Source organism: Corylus avellana, chromosome ca2 (assembly GCF_901000735.1).
Source record: "Corylus avellana chromosome ca2, CavTom2PMs-1.0".
Lineage (NCBI taxonomy): Eukaryota > Viridiplantae > Streptophyta > Magnoliopsida > Fagales > Betulaceae > Corylus > Corylus avellana.
In genome coordinates, this window is record NC_081542.1 from 13406177 (window position 1) to 13423673 (window position 17497).

Sequence of the window (17497 nt, forward strand, 5' to 3'; positions counted from 1 at the left end):
TCACGCTTAGTTAGAATAGCTACAATTGGTCTCCCCATCCAACTTTTTTAATTAGAAAAAAAAAAAAAAAAAAATCAATTACCCATTTTTATCAACTTAAGATTTTGAGACAAATAATTATTTAACCATCTCTACCTATATATGTTTGTGTTTTCTTAAAATAACCATGGTTTAGTATTGTTTCTTTGAAGACAAAAGACACACACACACACACAAAAAAACAACAACAACAACTTAGTTTATCTAACAATTTTCTTAGGTAGAACGCATAAAAAGCATTGTCTTGCCTATACTCTGGATTTGAGATTAAAAAAAAAAAGGTGTTCTAGAGAGAGAGAGGCTTTGTCTTCTCTCTAGAATTCTTCTCTCTTCGTCCAAGCAACACAAAGGAGAAGAAGAAATCGCAGAGGAGGGAATAACGGTTTTTGTGGTCTCCGTTTCTGGTGGATTTGCTTTAGATCTAGTTTGTAGATCTAGATCTAGATCCAGATCTAATTTATTCAACCTTAGATCTGATCGTCATCATCAGTCAAGGCGTGTTTTCCAGGGATGTCTGCGATGTCATGCTCTTCCGCTGCTGCTTGTGAAATTTTTTTTGTTTTTTCTTTTTCCCCTGGCCTTCGGGCTGAGGAGGGATTTGTCTCTTGACCTTTAGGTCAAAGAGGAGTAGATTGGTGTAGGGGTTTTTCTCTCACGGCCAAATTTTTAGTTTTTTGTTGTTTTGATTTTTGTTTTTGTTTTTTGTACTTGGGTTACCCATATCCTAGATATAGTTTGCACGAAGCATATATGCTCCTTAATTGTAATTGTACATGGGTTAGTTGGAGCTTCAAGTCACTTTTATGACTTTGTAACTTCATAGCATTTGGTTATGATTTTTTAGAACTTTATACTCTGTGATGTAAGAGCTTTATGCTCTTAATTTTTCATTAATGAAATTTACAAATTTTCGTTAAAAAAAAAAAAATCTCAAATGTGCTTGCTCAACTTTATATAACATTAAAAACATTTTCAATTCAAAACACAAAATACATTTTCAAAGAGTAATGCTACTCAAAAGTTACCCTTAATTCCACATATGCTCTCCTAGGTGAAGCTTTTGCTGCTCACGATCTTTTGACTGCTAGGTTGGCTGTCTCTTTGGTTGCATAAGTCTGATGCTGGAGGGTGATCCTCTTTTGGTTGTTCTTGCCATTAACCATCCTTCTCTTTTCTCTTCTTAGAATTTTGCTAATTGTATTTATGATATAAGCTTATTTTTATCTTCCTTTCAAAGTTGAAATGCTTTGAAAGTGTCTCATTGTGCCAATTATCGTGAACATGTTTTAGCTAAGTAGACCATCCTCATCTTGCTTTTGAAAGCATTTTTATAGAATCTCTCATTCTCTCTTCTATCCAAATCAAAAGTGAAAAAGATCTTACCCCATAACCATTTTTCTCTCATTCAACTAGAAAAAATATATATATATATATAATGCTAATATTTACATCTATTTATTATACCAGCTGGCATAACGTATTTCAAGTGTTTTATATATTAATTACTTAAAGTACATCATATCCTCATTGTAGTATAAATATAATAAATAAGTATAAAAAGTAATGTTACTTCTTTTCAACACATTTAAGAAACATATATAGTTTTAAAATTTGTGGTTCCATGAATGATAAAATCATAAAACCCACCAAATGATAAAATCACTCCAAAAAAAACTAGTGCAATTTGTGGTTGAGCCACATTGTTTGACTTGGGCTGCGGAATTCGTTAGCCACACTATTTGACTTGGGCTGCAGAATTCGTTAGCCACACTATTTGACTTGGGCTGCGGAGTGATAACGAACATTTGTCTCTTGATAGCACGACAAAACCGTTGACTCTATACAAATGTGGTGGAATATTAATAAACAGAGAAAGAAAAACTGTACGTACACAATGGTTTGACGTTGCTCCTACGTCTAAAGGAGAAAAAAGTCATTTTAATTATATTATTAAAATAAATTAGGGTTAAGTCAAAGGTTATAAACCCTAATCTATTACATGGAAAATTACCAATATATCTTCACGTCCCTCTCCCTTTGGACTAGTCAAATCTTGTTTTGATTGAAAATGATTCATATTCATTGTTTATAGAAAATAGTGTTAATCACTCCTTTATAATATTACAAAATACTCTCATAATATATGTATTTCTTTTAGAATATTATTGATGACATCCGTAAGCTTATGTAGAAAGAATTTTTTTCAATTAAAATTTATAAAATCCTATTTATAGTTGACTATATCACAAAAAATATTCAATATATTAAATTATGGATTTAACCCCGTTTTTTTTTTTGATTTTATTTTATTTTTATTTTTTAAAATAACTCATTTAGACTTTTCACTGGCTCCATTGATTTCGCCATATTCTGCTTAAAAAAAATCCCACTAAAAACAACAAAGAAAATTAGAAGAATCTTTTTTAAGATGAGACTTTCGGGTTCTTCAGGAGCCAAAAACAGTAACCATCATGATAGCATCTTCTTTTTTCTTTTTTTTTTTTTTTTGAATTTTTATTTCGTGATTGTATATGAGTACATGACATGGTAATGATCAACTATATATATATAAAATGTAAACAGATGCGCCAAATTTCAGCTTTATGCAGGAATTTCTTATTAGTAGCTACTACTTGATCTGCTGAAACATCTTCATCAAGAACATCATCCTAAAAATGAGAGAAGATGTTGTTTGATGATGATGATGATAGGATCAACAATAATGCAAACACGTTGCAAACAGATGCACCAAATTTCACCTTCATGCAGGAAGGGGTAGTGGAATTTCTTATCAGCAACTATTGCTTCATCAGCTGAAACATCTTCATCAAGAAAACTATCCTCAAAATGAGGAAATTTATATTAGGTTGTGTGTTTTAATAAGGGTTGGACAGCCTGACAAGTAACAATATGCCTCATTGCCTCAATACAATCATATAGTCCAGATCAATGTAGTAAAACATAAATTGAAAGGGAATGCGATATAAATATATTTTCGTGTTTCTGCCACGCCGCTTTGCCTTTTCCTTGTTCGTTGTGAAAGTCTGGACTGACTTACTACATACGTCCTTATTTAGAAGCATCGAAACAGTACTACTGCTTCTCGATAATATATTTATCATTCATTCTTTGGTCCGCTATCTTAATATATATTTTTATTCATACTTTGGTCTATATCGATAAAAATTCTTAGTTTTGTCTCTATCTCTAAGAGACGTGATTAGATCTCGGGTTATTGTTAGATGGTGATATGATCAACATAATTGTTCTCCTAATTCAAGTTTACACAAAATTCTTAAAGAAGAGTTGTGTCTTCTGCAGATTCGGAGCACTCCACTTCATCCCCCATCTTCCAACTGAAATTCTTGATAATTAAGCTAGTGGTACATATATAGTCTACGTTATATAAATTTCATTAGAACAAAAAAAAACTGTCACGTATTCTTTAAATACGGAACAAGTATACGCGTTTTTTTAATAGCATTAACAAAATTTTATAAAATATTTTTTTATTAAAAATCGTGTGAAATGACAATTTTACAAGTATCTAACTCGGATCATAGCAAAATTTATCCATTTGAGACTGCCATTGACGAAGTTACAGACAATTGTGAATTCGTCAATAATATTATAAAAAAAGGACAATTCAAGATGAAACGAATAAATACCGGTTTGGAGCTACAGTTCATTTGTCGAGACACAAGTATAAAGCTGAAACCATAATCTTGTAATTGAACTACTGAGGAACATCCTAGACCTAAGTCAAGGATAACACTCATCCAGAATGGGCAAATAAAAATATAAATTGAATTATTAATTCTTTTTATTAATTGAAAATTTTTAGATAAATAGTAATTTAACATAAATATTTTTCATATTTCGATCATTCATAGATAAATATAAGTTGAACTAATTTTTCATAATTTGACATTTTATCTCAATTAAATATTTTACATATTAAACATTTACTATTACTATTAATTGAGAGTTTAATCTCATGCGTGTAGAGACTATTAAAATATAAATTAAATTATTAAATTTATATAGTTCCAAAATCCAGTTTCATCAAAAACTAAGAGAAACATAGAACTTTGAACAGAGTGATCAGCTTGATGAAATTATTAGCAGAATCTTTCACAAACTTTGCACTTAATTGTTTATCTTCCTCTGTATTCGCATTAATGCAGCGGACTCCACCCACTACAATCCAAATCATTAGCTTTCCCTCCAAGCCGCAAGCAAAACCTTATCGCCTCAACAAACTCCCTGACCGCCACAACAAGAATCGGCGTCCGGCCACCGGAATCGACCGATTCACATCGATATTAATGGCCGCCGCCTTGTCGAAACTATGATCAATTTCACAACCAGAAGCTATAAGAATCTTCGAAACATCAATCATGGACAGGGACAGCCCATTTGAATCCTTGTCATCATTCACATGATCAGCAGCAGCATCAATCAAATCGGCGACCAAATTTGCATTACCATTTACAATTACGGGTCTCAGCAGGGTTGTAAGCTGGGAGCCAGAACACCCAGAAACGGCTTTCTTGAAGAAGAAATCGGCTTCTGGGATCTGGGTATGGTGCGAAATGAGGAATGCGACGACATGGGGACCCACGAGGTTGATGGGTATGGTGGCGTCACGGAAAACGTGGGGTCCGGGCTTGGAAAACAGACGGCGGAGATCGTCGAGGCGGGCTTTGCCGGTGGGGAGCATGGAGGATCGGACGTTGATGACATCGGGCTTGGAAGAAGAGAGAGGGGGTTGATTGGACGGCCGGGAGACGACGAGAGTGTACGACGAGGAAGAGAGCGGTGGGATAACGGAGAAGGGTTGGGTGAAAGAGAAGACGGAGGGGTTTGTGGTGGTGAGAGACTGCCACCGCCATGGTGTGCATAAGGTTGCTCAACCGAAACGTGGCGGTGCACTTTTGGGCTTTCTTGAAGGCCAAGTCTACTTCTTTAACGTCCGGCGTCACCAGCCTGTCCATGACTCCCGGAAAATTGGAACTCAGATCAGATGAAGAAGGTAAATGGTGAGGCAGTGAGAGGCCCTTCTTATTGGTGTACGAAGCCTTTGATATTTATATCCATCTTATTTATTATTTAATTCTAAATTGGTTTTGCAAGGGGATTTAGAAATCTCGAATTTAATTTAAAGAAAAAAAATTATGTTTTTATTGTCCAAATTTTAAATAGGTTGCTCGGTCAAAATTAACGCTGTCATATGTCACGTCACATATTACACCTAATATCAATGTAATATCATTAGGCGCTCATTCATATAAAATAAAATAAAAAAACCTCAAACTCCAAAATCAAAACTCATCTTGTTTGTCATCATTAATCTTTTGGATTTGTAGCATTAGAGGGTAATTTTGATGTTGACATGGACGCTAACATTGATATTGAGTGCTTATATGGACCCTAACGTATAAAAAATCAACTTTGACAGTTCAGTAATAGAAGAACCAATTTAAAATTTGAGCAAAATCTAGAGGCTTCATCCTTGAAATTGAAAACCTAAAGACTAAATATGATTTTTTCTTAAATTAAATGCATAATATTTAATTTATGAATGGAATTTCGAATTTATATATATATGCACCAATTTTAATCATGAAATGGATGCCATAACCAACTCGTAGTTCGTGATTGCACATGCTTAGAGCATCTCTAGCAGTGTAGCTAAAAATGAGATATTAGCTACATTTAGCTATTTTTGTTCTTTTTTTTGCTTCAATAGAATAACTTCATATTAGCTATTCTACCTTAACTGCTATAGTGAATAGTTTCATATTGCTATTAACTGTAACACTAGATTGTTGAATATAATATTATTTTCACATTATTTTCTCTCTCTTCTCTCTCTCCCTCAACGTTTCTTTCTCTTCTCTCTTCTCTCCCTCCCTCAATGTTTCTCTCTCTTCTCTCTTCTCTTTCTCTGTTAATGAATTTATGATATAAATTTAAATTTAAGTCTTTTGAATCATTAAAAACTCTAAAAAAAAAATTGAATAGCATGCATATAATTGACAAACTAAAAATAGAAAAATAAAAATAACACACAGGTATGCTGCATAAATCAATTCTATTGCAATTTACAAGATGATGCAAAAGCGGTCACGAATTAAAATAATAATAATAATAATAATAATATTTAATAAAATAAAGAATGAAATAAAGAATCTGTTGGAATTGGTATTAAAAAATGAGTAGCTAAAATAGAGAATTGTGCTTTTTGACTAGGTAGAATATCTCTTACTGCTGGAGATGCTCTTACACGACATGGTAATCAAATATGTATATACCAATGTAAAATAGAGAAATGATTTAGTGCAATAAAAAAATCATTTTTTGCCCATAAAATTCCTATATGACAAGAGGCCATAGGTCCTATCTGTAATTGCTGTGATCCCACCCACTGATGGGCCTGTGGCCTCTTGCCACCTAAGACTTTTATGAGTTAAAAATAGTTTTTTTATTGTAATATAGCATATCTCTATAAAATAACAAATACAAAATATATATCGAAAGCAAAGAGGTGCCAAATTTCACCTTCATGAAGGGTGGAGTTTCTTAGTATTAGCAGCTATTGCTTATCCGCTTAAACATCTTCAACAAGAACATCATCCGAAAATGAGAGAATATGTAGTGGGTTGTTGTCTGATGATGATAGGATCAACATTAATGCAAACACGTTGCAGATAGATGCGCCAAGTTTCACCTTCATGTAGGAAGGATGGAATTTCTTATCAGCAGCTATTGCTTGATCAGCTGAAACAGCTTCATCAAGAAGAATTATCCTGAAAATGAGGAAATTTATATTGGGTTGTTGTTGTTAGATGGTGATATGATCAACAATAATCGTTCTCCTAATTCAGGTTGACTCTAAAATTTTTTAAAAGAAGAGTTTGTCTTCTGCAGATTCTTAGTGCTCCACTTCATCCCATCTTCCAACTGAAATTCTTTGGTACATAGTCAGTTTATATAATTTTGATTGGGATAGATTCAATTATCAGCAGCTTTTACATCTTCATCAAGAAGAATTATCCTGAAAATGAGGAAATTTATATTGGGTTGTTGTTGTTAGATGGTGATATGATCAACAACAATCGTTCTCCTAATTCAGGTTGACTCCAAAATTTCTTAAAAGAAGAGTTTGTCTTCTGCAGATTCTTAGTGCTCCACTTCTTCCCCATCTTCCAACTGAAATTCTTTGGCACATAGTCAGTTTGATTGGGATAGATTCAGATTCAACTATCATGTCTTCTTTGAGCAAGTTAAAAGTAAACGCTTTTTTAACTGTATTAACAGAATTTGAGGAACACAGACAATTTTATAGACAAAGTATCAAACTAAGAGAAAGAAAGGAGACTTCGAAGAGGCAGATCAACTTGATGAAACTATTAGCAGAATCTTTCATTCACTGTTGCACTTCTTTCTCTTCCCATCTCTTCTCTCTTCTTTCTCTTTCCTACCCTCTCAAATCATGCCCTTATGGGATTATCCTCCAAGAAATATGACAACTTTCAACATATCCTTAGGACACAAACTGAAGCAAAACTCAAGGCAACTCAGCAAGGCCATAGCCCAAAACTACTTGAAGTTCGCAAATGAATCCTCTTTGCCATTCAATTCATTGTGCAAGAACTTGCTGAATTATAGACATAATTTCATCCATTTGGTCAGAATGAAGAGCCAACAATGGCAACCTAATCTATTCAGGTATGCAGCTTGTTTCAGAACACTCATTTAGTCAATTTTTTTTATGAGATCAAGAATCAACAAGTATAGAAACAGGAAACAGAGCAAATTATCACAACATCAAAACAAAAATCTCAGTTGATTGCATAGGAATCGTGAAATAAATCCTGAAAGTATACATTAGTGGATTGAAGATTCAAGGGCAATATGATCCTCCCTAAAACAGATGCCCATCATGGTTGGAAGCGGATCATCTTCTCTTTCTCACCAACCACTCAGTGCAGTCCACATTTTATAGAGAGAAATCACAAAGCCATATATACACATTGGACAATACTTAATAACAACAAAGTTGAACAAAACAGAAGATCCGTCTTCCATTCAAGCTCGTTCTTTCTCATGACACAGAGGATGAACAAGAGAAGGGTGACTCTTGAAACGATCAAAATCCAAAGAAACCACACCTTTGCGGCTCTTCACATTCGCCTTAGCTCCATGAGCAATCAATAGCGACGCAACCTGAACATGCCCCGCCTCTAGCGCACATCGCAGAGGCGTGTAACCAGCATCATCTGCAACATCAACCTGCGCACCATGATCAAGCAACACCTTCACACACTCAATCCTACCCTTGAACGCAGCCCTATGCAGAGGCGTCCAACCATTCAGATCCTTCCCATTCACATTTGTCCCTTGCGCAAGACAACTCTTCATTCCATGAACATCACCCACCCTCGCCGCCCTATGCAGCCTATCCCCCAAATGCAAAACATCCAGCAAATGCAAATGCCCATTCTCCACGGCAAGCGCAAAAGCAGTCTTCCCGTCATTATTCACCACGTACTTCCCATTAGAGCCTTCCAACAAACACTCCACGGCCTCCAAATGCCCTTCCGCCGCCGCATAATGCAGCGGACTCCACCCATTGCAATCCAAGACATCAGCTTTCCCTCCAAGCCGCACGCAAAACCTTATCGCCTCAACAGACCCCCTGACCGCCGCAACATGAATCGGCGTCCGGCCATCGGAATCGACCGAATTCACATGTATATCTCCAAAAGCTGCGCACAGAACCTCCATCAAATCCACTCTGTTCGTGGCCGACGCCTCGTGCAAAACCCTGTCGGCCGTATGATCAATTTCACAACCAGAAGCTATCAGAATCTTCGAAACATCAAGACGACCGGCACGAACGGCCAACCCAATCATGGACAGCCGATTTGAATTCTTATCGTTCACATCAGCACCAGCATCAATCAAATCAGTGACCAAATTTGCATTACCATTTACTATAGCGGGTCTCAGCAGGGCTGTAAGCTGGGACCCAGTACACCCAGAACTGGCTTTCTTGAAGAAGAAATCGGTTTCTGGGATCTGGGTATGGTGCGAAATGAGGAATTCGACGACGTGGGGACCCACAAGGTTGACGGGTATGGTGGCGTCACGGAAAACGTGGGGTCCGGGCTTGGAAAACAGACGGCGGAGATCGTCGAGGTGGGCTTTGCCGGTGGGGAGCATGGACGATCGGACGGTGATGACATCGGGAGGGGAAGCGAGAGGGGGTTGATCCGACGGCCGGGACAGGACGAGGGTGTACGACAAGGAAGAAAGCGGTGGGATGATGGAGAAGGGTTGGGTGAAAGAGAAGGCACAAGGGTTTGTGGTGGTGAGAGACACTGCCACAGCCATGGTGTGCATGAGGTTGGTCAATCGAAACGTGGAGGTGCACTTTTGGGCTTTCTTGAAGACCAAGTCAACCTCTTTAACGTCTGGTTGCACCAGCCTGTCCATAGCTCCCTTTCTGGGCAAAGCTCCACTCTTTTCTGCAGAAAATTGGAATTGGGGTTTGAGACTTTGAGTGCTTCACACAGATGAGACAGATGAAGAAGATAAAAATGGTGAGAGAGGCTTTTGATATTCAGAATTCAGAAATATATTATCTTATCTTATTTATTTTTATTTTAATTAATAATTTAATATTGTATGCCTTGTTTGTTTGGTTGGTTTGGGTTGGGGGACTGAAAGAGTCATTAGAGCTTAAATTAATTGTTGATTTTATCTTTAATATTACTTTAATTCAAGAGGGGGAAGACAATTAGGTAGCTTTCCATTTTAGTGAAAGACACGCAGGCACTTTGATTGGTGAAAAATCAACGACTTCCAACTTGTCTTCTGACCATTCTGTCAATTTCTACAGTGAGTGTATTTAATAAGGTTGTCATATTGGAAGTTTGGAACATTAGGGACATTTTTTTAATGTGCCTTTACCAAGAAAAGGACCGACAAGCAGCTGATTAGCATGGTCATTTACCAAATAATATTCTATAGCATACACTGGGAGAAAAAAAAAAAAAAAATCATTTTTGAATTGGGAATCTTTGTAGAAAATGCTTACAACCCTGGCATTTTGTAGGAGGCCAGGAGGGAACAAACAATAGTCTTTTTTTTTTTTTTTTTTTTAATGAAAGATATTGCATTACAAAGACACCAATCATTAGAAATAGGGAGAGTCCAATAATAATATTATGGGATTGAGGTTTATGAAATTCTTAATAATTGTACATAGGATTGTACTCGAATCGAATCGAGCATTGAATGTTCAAGTGCAGTTCTTTTAATTTTTTTCGAACACGAGCGGAGTTCGAGTTTTTCACCGAACTAAATAATCTATTAATTTATTTTTTAGCCAAACTCGAGTTCGTTCATGAGCTACGTAATTAATTTAAGGAAAAATATAAAAAAGCCCCTTAAACTACTCGTTGTTTTCGATTTAGTCCCTTAATGTTTCAAAAGTGATAAAGTAGCCCCCAAACTACCAAACTATTGCATTTTGGCCACTCCGTTAGTCAAAACCATTAGTTTGAATGGAAACTACAAAACGAAGTCGTTTAGTTACGGATAAGTTACTATAATGCTCTTGTATGAATTTTTTTATTATTAGTATTATTTTTTTAAAACAAGAAGCAAAACGCGCCGTTTTGCTTCAAATTAACTCCTTATTTCAATTTTTTTTTTTTTGGTAAAACCCAAAACCGTACTTTCTCTTTCTCTCTCTCCTCGCTCCACTCTCCCCATTTCATTATCTGCTATCTCTCACTCCTCTCAATTCCAGGGCCTCTTTTCTGATTTATGCCCAATAGCAGCGAGCGAGTCTTGCTCAGGCGTTCGCTCTCTGCGGTTCATTTGCAGACAGACTGAAAGAGTGGGGGCTTATTATCTACTATTCCTACTGCAGGATTGTCTGCATATACGCCCTCTTAATTCCTTTTTATGGTTTCATATTTTCTTATATCACACTTTGTTATGGAAAAACATACTGTGAATCTGGGAAATTGAGCGAGAAAGTGGTTGGGTTTCCCGAAGAAGAAGAAGGAAATGAAAAGGAAAACGCCGTCACAACTTCAATCCCTTGAACAGCTGTACGCAGGTATCTGTATCCACCCACCACTTCATCATCATAACCTCTCTCGCTCTATCGTTCTCTGTACCCCACCACCGCGTATCCTACAAAGAGGTAATGGGAAGACCATGCCTCCTCTTTGGGATTGACATACAAGCAGGTCCGGGGGTGGTTTGTTGAGAAGAGGAGGGATAAAAGAGAAAATGGAATTATTGCACCATCACACATTCGACTTGGAGTAAGAAACGTCCAATTCTTACTAAGGGAACCCTAATTTGAGGCAAAATGGTGCTGTTTTGCTTGTTGTTTAAATTTTTTTAAAAAAAAATTCATACAAGGGCATTGTAGTAATTTATTTATAACCAAACGACGTCATTTTGCAATTTTCATCCAAACTAACGGTTTTGATTAACGGAGTGGCCAAAATGAATAGTTTAATAGTTTGGGAGATTACTTTATCACTTTTAGAACATTAAGCTAAATAAAAAACGACTGATAGTTTGAGAGGCTTTTTTATATTTTTCCTTTAATTTAATTATTTCGAATATAAAGTAAATGTCATGATTGTTCAATTTTTTTTTTTAAAAAAAAAATTATTAGTTATTTAATTGTAGTTAAGATTTATTGCTTGAGTAATTAGAGAAATTAAGTCAAATATTAAATAATCTAATCTCAATTTATATGTTTATCTTATAGTGTACACACACACACACACACACTACCATAAACTCATATACATACACAAGACACCTTATATCTTAAATTACTCAGAATTCATAATTCAACTGATATATATTATAGTATAAAAATAATTTTTTTTTTTTTTTTTTTTAAATACTTAACATGTTCTCATTACAAAAGTAAAAAATAATAAAAATGAAATTATACGAGCTGAGCCAGTAGCTTTGCTCGCTTACAGCCCTAGTTGTAAAAATTATAGGGTGGCAATTCGTAAAGAGTAGTTTAGAATAAGCCACATAATAAGGGGCTTAAGACTTTTAAGGGTGGCTCACTATCCAAAAATATATTGAGAAGGGTTAAATTGCCCCTAAATGAATAGTTGATCACCTTCAAAACAGATTAGGGGTGGTTGATCACCCTCAAAATAGGTGGAGGTGGTCAACCACATGCTTTTGAGGGAAATCCGTGTAGCACCCAGCAAAATATATATATATATATATATATATATATATATACAAAAGGGGTAACTAGTGGCGGATCCAGGAGTTCATTCTACCGGGGGCGTCAGTAAAATAATAAAATATAATGATAAATAAATTTTTTTTTTCTCTTTATATATTATATTTTTATTATAATATGGTAAATACAATAAAAAAAAAATTATACCACAATATATGTATGATGTATCACAAAAAACATATTTATATGCTAAATTGATATATTAGTTACCATGTAGGCACTAGTACAAAAGTAAAGGAAAATACAAAATACAAAGTGCCTAAAATTGTATTCTATGCGGTCTTAGAGAAACAAAATCATCAAGTATTAAATCTGAATTGAAGCTTTCAGCAATTCCCCTTTCAATGTAGACAAATAAACTATCTTTAAGAAATTTATCTTCCGTTTTGTTACGAAGTATTGTTTTAATAATTGTTTACTTCTCATACTCTAATGATATTATAATAAAATTATTAGCATATTCCGATAGCTATTAGCCTAAAATGAATTAATAAAAAGAACAAATCTAAGATTGGCAATAATCTTCTGAAACTCGTTGATGCTTGACAAAATTCCAAAGTACTATATAAAACACATCAAACAAAAAAAAAAAAAAAAAAAAAAAACAATATTGTTTTAGAATAAAATAAACAAAATAATGAAAATGAGAGATATATCTCAATTAATAAGTTTAAATCATAACCAAGACAAATTAAGGGTGCTGTCATAATCAAGACAAATTATGGCGTTAATGGCTTTAATTATAAACTTTACTCTCAAATTTTTTTTTTTTTTTTTAATGTGAAACAGAAACAGCTGGAGGAGTTTTTTACTTTTTTTTTTTTTTTTTTTTAAAAAAAAAAAAATTGTTACCTGGGGCGGTAAACAATTCAGCCAGAAAAATATTTAATTTTTTTTTAACCAGGGGCGACCGCCCCCAGGTCGCCCCCACTTCTCTTCGCCATTGGGGGTAACATTATTTTATATCACTGAATTATCACGCGATTTGACATACACCAAACTTTAAAACCTCACAATTTGGGACCCTGAACTTTCAATTGCAATCAATTTGAATCCCTCAGTCAAATTGAATCGTTAACCTCAAACGGAATCATCCTCACTTGATCTGCACGTGGTTTTTTACCTCCTGTTCATACCCGTTATACCCTCATCCTCATCCTCACCCTCACCCTTACTACCTTATATGTCCAACATGACCCACATGAAGCTGAAGACCCACTACCCAAGCTGAAGAACAAAAGTCGAAGCTGAGGAATTAGCTTCCACCCATTCGAAGCCGAAGAACGAAAGTCTCACCAACACACGTTCTCCTCTACCAGCGACGAGGTCACAACAGTGAAGGAGTCTCACTTTCGCCCGTACCCACTACCCAGTACTGGCGAAAGTACCCATTACCCAATACCGGTAAGGTGACGACGGTGAAAGATGGAGCACTCTGAGGGTGAGGTAAGCGATTCAGGATCGAGTTATCCAATTTGCCAATGTGGGAGCAAACAATGATCAAAATAGCTTGCACAACTAAAAATTATGGCAAAATGTTTTATATCTGTGTAAATTATTTGGTAAGACATGTTTGGAAATTTAATTTTTTATAGAAATTTAATTTTTCCCATTATGCCTAAATCCTTTAGTAATGGATTAAACCTCAATTTGTGTGATTATGCAAAATGGAAAAAATCGTGGTTGAAATTTTTTTAAATGAGTTGAACCAGAAATTTGTGTGTGCGGTGATCGAGTGATGCTGATGGAGTGGTAGTAGGATTTGAAGTTTGAAATGGCAATGCAAGTCTTCAAATGCAAGATTGAACTTGCTGAGTACAAGTCGAAAATGAAAGTTGATGCTGCTAATTTTGCACTTAAACTTGAAAGGCAGAAGAATAAGTATCGTTCGATGCAGATAAAGTTTCAAGTTGCACTTGCATGTTGTTGGTGTCTTGTTGCTGTACTGACGTTTTTCCCTTCTTCTAATGGACTTGCAGCAAGGCTAATGTTGAGCAGCTGAAGAAGACATTTGAAGTTGCATGTTTTGTGTTGTCTTTATTTGTTAATCCAACTACTATCAGACTTGTGTTAGTTGACCATTTTGTAATGTTTTGTGAAAAATGCAGTTTACTCTCTGAAATTTGACTTATTTTTCAATTTGAACCCCAATGTTTAAAAATTTGCAATGTACCCTCCTAAAGTTTAAAAAAAATTTCAATTCAAACCCTCTGTCACTCATTGCCATCTAAAAAGACGAAAAATTCACACGTGAGAGGCATATGTGTTTTTTGGTCTTATTTTCCCCAAATTTCCCCTAAAAAAAAGAGACAAAACTAGGGGTGTCCGTAGCCACCCCCTTGGGCCATTTGGGAGTGGCTCTTTGCCCATAGGGGTGGCTCGGCCAGCCCCATCCGGCCGTGCCACCCCCAAACTGGCCATTTGGGGGTGGCTCGACCACCCCCAAGGAGCCAAAAGGGGTGGCCGAAACCACCCCTAAAGGTTTGAGGCTGGTTTCGGCCACCCCTGGGAGGCCACAAACACTTATGTGGAGATGAGTCCTTTCATGTCAGCTAATAAAATTAAGAAGCTAATGTTGCTTATCCATGGAGAAGAAGATAATAATCCTGGATCTTTAACAATGTAGGTAAAAGAGGAATCATTTTCCCTATTTAGTTTTTTGTTTGTCCTGTCTGGTTCAACATTTTTCTTGTGTTTTCATTAACTAATGAATTATCGGAACATGCTCTGATAGATTTAAACTTACCAACTTAGTAGTTTCAATATTCCAAATTAGTCTTTCCACTAGCTGAGCTTGAAGCAATATTGGAACATCTGTGGCCTAGTGATTTTGTGTTTGCATGCCATGCAGTCAGAGCATTTTTTTCAGTTCTCTGAAAGATCACGATGCTCTTTGTCGCCTAGTGAGTGCCATGGCTATTCGATCTGTACGGGAGAGTATCATGCATGTCCTCTGGGAAACTGATAGATGGCTGCAAAAGTATTGTGTGTCAAATAATTCTGATGTAAATGCAGATTTTGACGCATCGAAACATGATGTAAGCAAAAGGGCAACATATTCCGAATGTGCTAAGTAGTTGCGCGCTGCTAGTGGAGATTTTGAACACGAAGAATTTTACTCTATGCAATTGTCATTTAATTCAATACTTGCAGCACCGCGTATAGTGAGTTGCCAATCACTAGTTGTTTGTACGTTAATAAAGCTCTTGTTTCAAATTATTTGTTGTCTGTGTTGGATTGTGACTTCAGTACTTGTGAAGAGTTTATTTTTCCCTTTTCCCTCACTCCTTTTCCTGACTGTTAATGCTTTTTTGAGATTTTTATTTTTTGTTTGAAAATGTGTTTGGATGGTAAAAGTAATTTTAAATGTTTTATTTTTTTGAGTTGTTTGTTAATGTTTTTGTTTTGTTAAAAAAAAAGCAAAAGGAAGAAGGAAAAAACGTTATCAGACAAGGCCAATTGACGAACAATAGTTTTAAGGGTTGTCTTTGAGATGTAGTATACATTTGTGATGTATAAATATTGTTCAAGTCATAGACAAACCTTTTTTTTTTCTTCTTTTTTTCAATTTTTTTTCATACCTTTAATTATGAGCAATAAAAAGGTAACGAGAGGAGATGAATTGTGAAAACCCTACTTAAATGTTATCATATTAACTTATACCTATTAAAGAACAAATATTTTGAAGGCCTATAGATGATATGGGAGCTGCAAACGCTCTTGAAACTAAATTCAACAATCAAACCCAGCTCCACCAGAATCCCTTGATTGATTGTTAAACATAATTCTAATTAGCTAAGCACATGTAATCATGATGACTTATGAAATTGAGATCACATATCCAAAAAATGGTCCACTTAGAGACCTCAATACCATTTAGTTTTGTAGAATGCCATTGTCCCTCAACGTACATGAGCACCCACCATTTGACCAATAAAAACTATAAGTGCCTATAATTTTCAATTGATTATTTTAAATCTTATGAGCTCATAATATCATTTTCCATGGGCCACCTGTATCATGGTTTGTAGCCACAAAAGACGTTCTTATTCATTTGTTTAGATGAAACTATGAGTTAAATCACCACTTGTCTCAAAAGCTTAAGTTGATGGGAAGAGATAAATTTAATTACTTAATCAATACTTTAATACTTCCCCTCATGTATGGGTTCAAACTCCCTTTTAATAGGTGAGACCCAACACGTAAAATATTTAATTTAAATGGGGGGTGAATTGACATAATCAAAGTTCGATTTCAAGACATTTGTTTTTGATACCATGTTAAATTACCAATTATCCCAAAAACTTAAGATGAGATAAAGAGATAAATTCAATCACTTAATCAATACTTTAACAAACACCAGTTGTAATTGTATATAGTCAACTGGCCGATGGTGCTTTCATGCTAGTTTTATGATGTCTTCTCTTGTCAATATGGCTCCAAAGTTCGGTGGGGGTGAAGAAATTCATGGTGCTCACAGTTTAGAGCATTCACATGTGGTTCAATTTTTATTTTTATTTTTTTTCATTTTAATTAAAAAATTATTTTTATTTATTTATTTTAGCTACATACTTTTTCAAAACATTTATTTTTCACTTTCTATTGTAGTTATATATCCTCCTACACTATTCTATTTAAATGTTCTTTATCAATGGTTTCTTTATTATTTCTCCGGCAATCATATTCTTTAAATCATTATTTTCAAAATCCCCTCTCTTCTCAACAGTCATATTCTTTAAAGTTCGTGTAAAAAGGGGCACTATGCTTTAGTTGAGGAAAAGAAAGAGAGGGAAAATGAGAAGAGAAAAGAGAGCAATAAAAAACAGAGAATGATAATATATATATATATATATATTAAGTGTTCAGTGCTCACCACAACAGCAGCTCAACAATTTTTTTTATTTTATTTTTTTGCAAAATTAGCTAATGGGATGTTGATCATTTTTTAATCAAAGGTTGTTTTGGCTAGCCCAATGTGAATGCTCCTACGTCGAAAAACATGTATTTTTGTCAATTCCATTTTGAGTCAATTCCAAATGATTTTTGAATAGAGAATCACTGATGTAAGCTTAATTAGTATTACCTGCTCTTTGTTAAGATAAAGTTCCATGCCCAAGACCAATTCCCCAAAACGAAGTGCCTCTA

The 17497-nt window shown here is 35.2% G+C and overlaps 1 protein-coding gene and 2 pseudogenes across 1 annotated transcript; 1 reads left to right on the forward strand and 2 right to left on the reverse strand.

Annotated features, from left to right (window-relative positions):
• Positions 1-4217: 4217 nt before the first annotated feature.
• LOC132168586 (protein VAPYRIN-LIKE-like) lies at positions 4218-5086 on the reverse strand (annotated as a pseudogene).
• A 2788-nt stretch (positions 5087-7874) lies between these two features.
• On the reverse strand, positions 7875-9642 carry LOC132170837 (protein VAPYRIN-LIKE-like). The gene has a single exon (XM_059581957.1). The coding sequence runs from the start codon at positions 9541-9543 to the stop codon at positions 8134-8136; it is 1410 nt and encodes a 469-aa protein (XP_059437940.1). The 5' UTR covers positions 9544-9642; the 3' UTR covers positions 7875-8133.
• Positions 9643-14126: 4484 nt separating this feature from the next.
• Positions 14127-17497, forward strand: part of LOC132169084 (probable glutamyl endopeptidase, chloroplastic) — a 22921-nt pseudogene continuing 19550 nt past the window's right edge.

Coding starts and splice junctions, on each gene's coding strand:
- LOC132170837 (XM_059581957.1), bottom strand. CDS start 9,543: ATGGACAGGCTGGTGCAACCAGACGTTAAAGAGGTTGACTTGGTCTTC.